Source organism: Tupaia chinensis, unplaced genomic scaffold, assembly GCF_000334495.1.
Source record: "Tupaia chinensis unplaced genomic scaffold, TupChi_1.0 Scaffold144066_1, whole genome shotgun sequence".
Classification (NCBI taxonomy): Eukaryota; Metazoa; Chordata; class Mammalia; order Scandentia; family Tupaiidae; genus Tupaia; species Tupaia belangeri.
Window position 1 is genome coordinate 6,998 of NW_006203919.1, and position 9,299 is coordinate 16,296.

At 48.5% G+C, this 9,299-nt stretch overlaps 1 protein-coding gene across 1 annotated transcript in view; it reads left to right on the forward strand.

Annotated features, from left to right (window-relative positions):
• Positions 1-142: 142 nt before the first annotated feature.
• The window catches only part of DHX30 (DExH-box helicase 30), a gene marked incomplete in the record, with an annotated part of 37,186 nt that continues 28,029 nt past the window's right edge, over positions 143-9,299 (forward strand). Inside the window, 3 exon segments of the mRNA XM_027767245.1 lie at positions 143-325; positions 2,311-2,405; positions 6,474-6,528. Of these exon segments, the coding sequence (XP_027623046.1) occupies positions 6,501-6,528 (28 nt within the window).

The following is a 9,299-nucleotide window of genomic DNA, read 5'->3' on the forward strand; positions in this document are numbered from 1 at the left end:
GCCGCCAGTCCGCGGCCCTGCCGTGGCCATGGAGCCGGGGCGGGGGGGGGGGCCAGACCGGTCCGCCGGGGCGGGCCTCGCAGCCACGGGCTCCGCGGAGGCCGCGGGAGAGGCCGCTTCATTGGCGCAACGACGCCTTCGCCTCAGGGGATGCTCCGTTTACCCGAGGCAGGGCCTGGAGGAAACACCGGAGTGCCCCGAGACCTTTGTCTGCCCCTCCTCCCCCTGCCGCCCGGACCGTTCTTCCAGAGGGAGGCCTGGTGCTTTGTGGCCTCCCTGGTTTGCCCCGTTTTGCACCGACCTTGTCACTGGGGGAGGCCAAGGGGTGAGGTGTTCTTTGTTTGCTGGTGGTGACTTGCCCCGTTTCGCAGGGGAAGACCTAATGCATGTTGGGTCCTTTGTTTGCAGTGAACTGGAGTCCCAGGGGTCCTCAGAAGCCCCAGGCCAGGAGTATGGCGTCAGCATGCCGTGTTGGTCGTCCTCCTAGGGCAACCCTGGGCACCTTAGTTGCGATTTTGCAAGGCAGAAGCTGTCCCACTTTCCAGCCTCAACCCGTGGGGCTTGCCATGCACCGGAGCCGTAGACCGCCGGGGCCAGATGCGGGCTCTCAAGCTGTTCTTGCTTGCAGCCTACTGGCCAGAGCGGAACGATGGGCTCCCGTGCAGATTCTTGGAAGGCAGTGACCCCTCACTGACATCTCGGATCTTGACTGTTGTCTCGTAGTTTACCCTGAAATTTTGGAGTCTTGGAGTTTGAAGGAGGGAGGACTTTTCCTGAGAGAGATCGATATGACACATACATATGGTATTTGAGATTTATTATGGTGCCCTTTTCTTGTGTCGCTGTTTAAAGACAAGAACTCCATCCTTTGGTGCATTTTCTATTTGTGAAGCTCGTCCCTTTATCCCCTAAAGATAGCTGTTCTCCAAGTGCTGTAGTTTCCCTAGCCCTGGCCCAATGTTTTGTCAGCGGATGGCCCTCCTTGTTCCTTTCCCCCTTTACAGAGGTCAGCATAAAGATGTTACTTTGAGGAATGAACCGTGGTGCATCTGGGCAACAGCATGCCGTCCTGGAAATAAGGAAAGCAGTGTAGTATACGTATGGGAGAGTTTGGATTCCGAATACTTAAATGCAGATTTTCACTAAACCCCGAAGCAGCTTTTGGGATTCTAGACAAGTTGTACTAAGTGTAGATAAGGTCTTCAAAAAGTTGGTGGGAAAGGTGGATTATGAAAACCTGCATGGATTTAAAAAAAACAATTTTGGGGGGCCGGCAGGTGCCGTGATAGTTAAGGGCGGTGGACTCCCACAGGGCCGACCATCGTTCAAATCCTGGACCTGATGGCTTGCTTTCTCACTTTCCCCCTCTCTCTCTCTCTTTTGCTCTCATGCTCTCTCTCTCTCTCTCTGGTCAAATTAAAATAAATAAAGTTAAATACAAATCTTTTTTTCTTTTTTTTTTTTTTTTTGCTATAGGGTGTGTGCACTCGCCAGAAAGACAGAGAGAGACAGAGAGGCAGAAAGCAAGAAATCACAACCCAGGGGGATGGCCACGCCGCAATCCCTTCTCCTCCATTCTCTCGAGATCTTGGGCACGCATGCACACGTGCCCGGTGTGAGTTTAAGCTGCCAGGTCCAGGACTCTAACCGCGGTTGACTATGTGGGAGTCCAGTGACATAGCCATTATGCTAACTGCTAGTCCCTATACAAGTAATTCTTTAAAATATTTTTTGCACCAGAATAAACTTGTATTTTAATTCCATTTTTCTGCAGACATTTTGAAGTACCTTATATAACTTTCTGTGTTTCATTTTTCTTCTCTGAGAAAGATAATTCCCACTTCAGCTGCATGGAATAAATGGGAAAAAGATGCTATAGAAGTGCTTTGTAAAGTGTGCAAGTGGTACTCAGCGTCAAATTATTGTCATCTCAATCTGGAAGAACATTATAGGTTTTTTCATCTTTCTTTTACACCTAGTAGATGTATGAGTATCCTAGTTACTCAGATAAAACTGAAGCAGGCTTCGCTCTGGACTTGGAGAAAATACTTTTCGGGCTTCAAGCCCTTCTTTACTTTGCCATCTCCTTCCTGGTATCTTTCCGGTGCCGTTGTGAGACAGCTCAGTTTGATGGGTTAGGTTGGGTCATGGCAGGTCCTGAACCGAGGCCATTGTGTCCGGTGTGTGTGTTTCATGCCACTAACAAATCTTGTCCTTGTTGTTAGAGTTACTAGTGAATTTCGATGATTGGAACAACTTGGTTTCCCTGTGGGGGCCACCACTCTAGTGACCCAGCATTGTACTTCCCAGGAGGAGGCCCAGCCTCGTGATGAGGAATAGCAAGGAGAGGACTCAGCTCCAGTTCAAAAGCCTTCACAATCTGAGACTGTCACTGCATTTGTAAGGTGAGTCGATCCAGTCGTGCACACAGAACAGTGGTAGTTCTCATGCCCGGCCACACTGTAAAGCAGGAGGCATGTATTCAATCCTGTTGTGACTGCCTCGGAATTAGGGGTTTCATTGCAATTAGTCATTATGGAATCTCTGTCCCGGAATCACCTTATATATCACTGGAGTTAAATCGTCTTTGCTTATGCAAGAAATCATGACACGACAGGATGTTACTTATCTCTAATTTTTTTAATAGACAGTGAACCACAAAGTTTTTTTGTTTGCTTTTTTGAAGGTTTTTGCCATAGGGCACGTGTTTTTGCCAGAGAGAGAGAGAGACAGTGACAGTGAGTGGGAAAGTGTTAAATCCCCCCCCCCCCCAAGGGATATGGCTGTGCCACAGTCCTTTTTCCTCCATTCTCCTGCTTTTGGGCATGCATGCACATACACCCAGTGTGATTTTCAAGTCACCAGGTCTAGGAATTGAACCATGGTCTGCCCTGTGGGAATCCAGTACCTTAACCATGATGCCGCCTGCTGACCCAACTGCAAAGGTTTTTCTTTTTCTTTTTCTTTTTTCTTTTTTTTTTTTGGAGAGATTTTCACTGTAGGGCGCGTGCGCTCGCCAAACAGAGAGAGACATAGAGACAGAAAGCGAGAAATCACCCCCAGGGGGGATGGTCACCCCGTAATCCCTTCTCCTCCATTCTCCTCTCGGGATCTTGGGCACACACGCACACGCGCCCGGCGTGAGTTTTAAGCCACCGGGTCCGGGACATGAACCGCGGTCGACTACGTGGGAGTCCAGTGACATAGCCATTATGCTAACTGCTGGTTCCCACCCAACTGCAAAGGTTTTTAACATTACTGCATTACAGAGTAGGCAGCTTTCTTTCGGATCTCTATGAAGTATTCCAGAGCTCTGTAAAGTATTTCTGAAAGATCCTGTCTTGAATCTCATACTACATTTTTCCAGATGAGTGCCAGAAAAGATAGCAATATGTCAGCCTTGACTGCTACGGAGAGGATCAGCGCTTTCTGTTTTACAGAGACAGGGTCTTACTCTATCACCCAGGCTGACTGGAAGCTCCTCCACCTCCTGTTTCAGCCTCCCCAGGGCCTGGGACTACACCCAAGTACCACTAGGCCAGCTTTCTGAACTTTCTTCTTTTTCTTTTTTTAAAGAGTTATTTTATTTCACTTTATTTATTTATTTTAATTTGATCAGAGAGGGACAGAGTGAGAGAGAGAGGAAAGGTGAGAAAGCAAGCCACCAGGTCCAGGACTTGAACCGCAGTCATCTATGTGGGAGTCCAGAGCCCTTAACCACCCCTCGTTTTTCTTTTTTATTTATGAAATGTATGTTCATGTACACGAGAGCGAGAAAGAGACATGAGCACTGTCCCACTAGTTTGGTCACACTATTCTTCCTCTGTTATTTAGCTGGTTGGATTTTTTTAAAAGTTTTTTTCTTTTTTTAATTTTATTTATTATCATTATTCTTCAATCTTGACCAGAGAGAGTCAGACAGAGAGAAAGGGAGAGTGAGAAAGCAAGCTGCCAGGTTTGGAACTTGAACTGTGGTCGGCCATGTGGGAATCCAACGTCTCAACCACTACACCACCTGCCAGCCCCCTAGCTGGTTGGATTTAAGAGGGCACTTGCATGCATGCCTGGTATGTTTCGGGTTGACCAGGCCAGGGATGTGAACCATGGTCATCCAGGAGGATCTGGCTTCTCTAGAGCAGCTATTACCACTGGGACACAGAACTAGCCCTCAAGGAATTTTAAAAAGCGAAATGGAGAACCTATTTATAAGTAGATTAACTTACAAAAGTTTAGCACAAAAATATTTCTTTTTTTTTTTTAAACTTTTTAAAAAATTCTGTTTATTCATTCATTTATTTTAATTTGACCAGAGAGATACATAGAGAGAGAGAAAGCGAGGAGAGAACAAGCCACCAGATCCAGGACTTAAACCATGGTCAGCTGTGTTGGAGTGTCCAGCATCGTAACTACCACGCCACCTGCTGGTTCCCAAGCAAGAAAGTATTTCTTACATATTCATCACTGAAAATGGTTTATATCTTATAATATTCAGATTTTCCTTAAAACTAGAATCCCAGGGACCAGTGGGTGGCGTGGTGGTTAGGGTGCTGGATGTTCCCACATGGCTGACCACGGTTCAAGTCCTGGACCTGGTGGCTTGCTTTCTCCCCTTCTCTCTCTCTCTCTGTCTCTCTCTCTCTCTCTGTGTCTCTCTGGTCAAATAAAAAATGAATGAATGAATAAATAAAGTTAAATAAATGATTAAAAAATAAAAAAAAAACAAAACTAGGATCCTAAATTAGATCCTTTTGCTTTTAATTTGAGTAGAAGTAGTAGAATATAGAATGCAACTTCTTAAGTTGTATTATTGTTGATACTGAAGTTTTCTCCCTGAGCTGTCAAAATTGCCGACCTCTCTGGGGGAGAGGAGGCCATCAGGGCAGACCTGCTATGGACCTGAGGTATTCCGTCCCAGGTCAGCCCTCCACTCTCCACCTCCCACAGTGTGAGAATGAGAGGGGCCAGCAGGCAGGAACAGGAGCATAGGCCCCACTAGACTCCTAGTGATACGGGATGTTATCCTGATTTGTTAAAACACTGCATAGGTGTCTTTATATGAAGGCCACTTGTGGCTGTTGCACCTGACCCAGGACCACTACATCATTAAAAACTTTGTAAGTGGGACCAACAGGTGGCGTAATGGTTACATTACTGGATTTCAACATAGTCGACCGTGGTACGAGTCCCAGACTCGGTGGCTTAAACTCACACCAGGCGCGTGTGAGTGCGTGCTCAAGATCCTGAGAGAGAATGGAGGAGAAGGGATTGCAGTGGGGCCATCCCCCTGGGGCGGTGATTTCTCACTTTCTGTCTCTCTGTCTTTCTAGCAAGTGCACACACCCTATAGCAAAAAATCTCTTAAAAAAAGAAAGAAAACTTGGCATGAGTGTGAGTTTGAGTCATTTTTAAAACAAAATTGTGAAATCAGAGGTGTTACTTTTGGTCTTTCTTGGTCATCTCTTGATATATTCCTGTTAAATGATAAGCATAAGGCACCAGAAATTTGGGCCAATAGTTGTGCTTTAATTTTTTTTTAAAGTGTTTTGCTATAGGGCATGTGTGCTCACCAAGAGAAACGGAGAGAGAGAAAGTGAAATTGTCCCCAGAAAGGCTGGCCACACCACAGTCCCTTCTCCAATCTCCTTGAGATTTTGGGTACACATGCACGTGAGCCTGGCATGATTTTCAGGTGACTGGGTCTGGGACTTGAACTGCTCAGCCAGCCATGTGTGATCCTGCGCCTTAACCTCCATACCACTTGCTGGGCATTGTGCTTTAATTTAATGTCTGCTATTTCTTTCTTTTTTTTTATCATTTAATTTTATTTACTCATTCATTTATTTTAATTTGATGGGAGAGAGAGACACAGAAAGAGAGAGAAAGCGGAAAGCAAACCACCAGGTCCAGGACTTGAACCATGTCGGCCATGTGGGAGTGTCCAGCGCCTTAGCCACCATGCAACCTGCTGGCTCCAAAGTCTGCTATTTCTCAGAGAGTTTACTATGAAAGCTTTAAATTCTAAATCACTGTACATTGCCACTTTGATACTGTCTGTCAGTCAAATCCCATTCCTGGGTGCTTGGCTAGGTTTTTGAAAGCCCGCAAGCTAGTTTGCCCTTAAGGCAGCCATCAGTTCTATTTCCCAGTGCCGCGTGAGAGAAGGGGTCCGTGTAGAATTTGGTTTCTTCCTGGAAGTCCCAGGGAAACCTGTAGGCATTGGGACGAGGTACAACTACTTATCTCTTAGGAGGAAATGCATCCCCGTAGTTTAACTTGGCACTGTAGGACAGATTACCGAAAGCACTCCGTTAGAAAAAGCAAATTACTGTGGAGAGGACGGGCCCAGCCATCAGCCTGCGGGGCAGCTCTGGGGCTCATTAGCCAAGGGCTCCGCTTTGCTCTTCCGGACGGTGCTCTCTGTGCTATCGTGGTCCAGCAATATTAACTGATGCCTCTGGGTCCCTCCTCCTTAGGATTCCAGCTTTCCCTCCTGGCCAGAAATGTTCAGCCTGGACTCATTCAGAAAAGGTAAGAGTGTAACTCTGCTTGTGCCCTGCGAGGCTGCAAACCCCCTCACCGGTGTGTTGTCCTTGGACTTTTCCTTGGTGGCTTGTCCAATCATTTCTTGGCTTTCCTCTTGCATGGTGCTTATTTTTATTTATATATTTTTATTATCATTTCAGGTTTTTGCCATAGGGCTCACCAGATTGACAGAGAAGAGAGAGCAAGAAAGTGAAAAATCACCCTTCAGGGGCATGGTTACATGGCAGGCCCTTCTCCATTCTGTCCTTGGGGTTTTGGGCACACAGATGTGCCTGGAGTGTCTTCCTGCCATGTCTGGGACTCGAACTATGGAGACAGCCATGTGGGATCCAGTGCCTTAATCACTGCGGCTAGTCCTCCCTTGCACAGTGCTTGTAACCCATGCCATCCGTGCCCTGCCCTTTGGGTATATTTGCCACTCCCTTCTTGAATGCCCTCTGCCACGTGCTCACTACTTATTGAAATCCTGCCTATTGTTCTAGGCTTGTGTGTTATGCCACCTCCTCCATGAGGCTTTCCTGATTCTGTTGGCCAGTTGCCATCTTTCTCCGACCTTCCTCAGCACACAGCCACACTTGGTCATTCTCAGTCTATTCCAAACTGGTCCTTCCATTACTAGATTGCAAGCTCCCTGCAGCCAGGCCTTTTTGCTCGTCTGTCAACCATGGTACCTGGCGTAGCGTTTTGCACACGACCAGCGTTGGTAAACGCCAGGGAAGCAGATGAGTCACTGTAATGTTGGTGGTCTTGGGAACTCTGGCAAGTCTTGAGATGAGCATTCTCCAGGTGCGGAAAGGTGCCTGCACAAGCAAAGGCAGAGTGGAGCCTTGGCAGGGCTCTGAGACGGAGTGCAAGGTCTGCTCACAGGAAGCTGTGTACCAGAGGGGACTTCGGGGCCAGGTCCAGAGGGCTCTGTGGTCTTAGACAGGGGAGGAAGAGTGAAAGCTCTGGAGCCTGAACTGAAGCTGCTCTCACGGCTCCTGTCTGAGCACGTTTCACATACATGCTGGCCGTGACAGAGCTTCCAAACTGCTGGTGAAATAGGTCCTCCCAGTTCTGTCCCCTCTCCAAGCGGGGTTCCTAGAGGCCTGAGTAGTGTTCTGTGTCCCCCCCGGGCTGGGGATGGGGAGAGGTCTGGCTGGTTGTGCCAGGGCTCCGCGGCTTCTTCCTTCCTTCTGGCTTGTGATGTTCCTCCTAGGTCGGGGTGGGTCAGGCTGGTAGGCTTTCCTTCAGAGGTGACATTCTTAGTGTCTGATGCTTACCCAAACCCAGCAAGGCTCTGGGCCCAGATGCCGGGTTCTCATCACAGCCCTGCCCCTTGCTGGCTGGGGAGGCCAGGGCAGGCGGCTGAGCCCTGTCCATCTCCTCGTTATTGAAGGGGGCCAGATCATAGTACCTGTCCCGAGGGTTGTTCCAAGGATCAGGTGAGTTAAGATGGGTAAAGAGCTTAGAACAGGGATTGCCCCCCCAGACCCACAGTGCACGCTGTCATTAACTAGCGTCGGGAGGTCACACGGGCTATGGGCCTTGCTTTCTGCACCAGTGAGTACTGTGTACTGACCAGCAACCGTCTTACGCTTGAAGAGCTCAAGGAAAACCCTTCTTCCGAGTCACCTCTTGAGTGTTCCCCTTCTGGCAAGCCTGTCTTCATGGTTCCTAGTGTCCTAGTGTCTTGTCTTCTGAATGCTGGCAGCCCTTGTGATTCACATTACGACCTTGGGAATTGGTTGTGTGTGGCCTCATGACACTATAACTGTTGTGGAAGATCATTCTTTTTTTAAAATTTTTTTTAAGAGAGATTTTTGCCAGAGGGCATGTACGCTTGCTGGAGAGACAGAAAGTGAGAAATGACCCCCCAGGGGTCCCACACTGCAATCCCTTCTCTCCCACTCTCCCCCCTGGATTCTGGGCACACACGTGCAATGTCCAGTGTGTTTTAAGCCGCCAGGTCCGGGATTTGAACCACAGTTGACTATGTGGGAGTCCAGTGACATAACCATTATGCCATCTGCTGGCCCCAAGATGGGGACCGGCAGGGGGGGGGTCGGTGATGGGTGCTGGGCCCCTACATGGCTGACTGTGGTTCAAGTCCCAGACCTGGCTGCTTGCTTTCTCACCCGCGTCTCCCCTCTAGTCAAATTAAAATAAATAAAGTAAAATAAAATAATTCTTAAAAAAAAAAAAAAGGAATTGTTCTTTATCTCTTACGTATGGAGTTTTCTTTTTATCTGTTTCTTCGTTCCTCCTGATGAATTCATGAGCTCCCAGGCTGTCATACCTATTAAGAGGAATGGTGAAGCTCGAGGCTCCCGAGTTAGACTGGCTGGGGCTTGAATCTGGTTCTCACCAACACCCGCAGGGCACTAACTTACAGGGCACTAACTTACCTGGCCCTGTCTCCTCCTCCGTCTTAGGACTGGTGAAGACGTTAGCAATGGTGTAGGAAGTGCACTAGGCCGTGGCCTGCACCCAGCCCTTAGTCCTGGGCACAGCCTACCCTTGGTAAGCATGAACAGGCTGACCTCCCCACGCTGGGGAGCTGCGGCCTAGCCTCAGCACTGAGGGTGCTGTGAGGTGTAGGTGCATACCTGCCACGTCGGAGCTGTGAGTGGACACTGTGGCACTCGAGCCCCAGTCTCCCTGAGACGGGCTATTGGATGGTTCCGTGGTAACAGCTAGCGGTAGCAGTCGCTTGCATCCTTGCAGACTGCAGACGGTGGGCCTCGTGGCCGTCCCCCATCTTTCCTATTACGAAG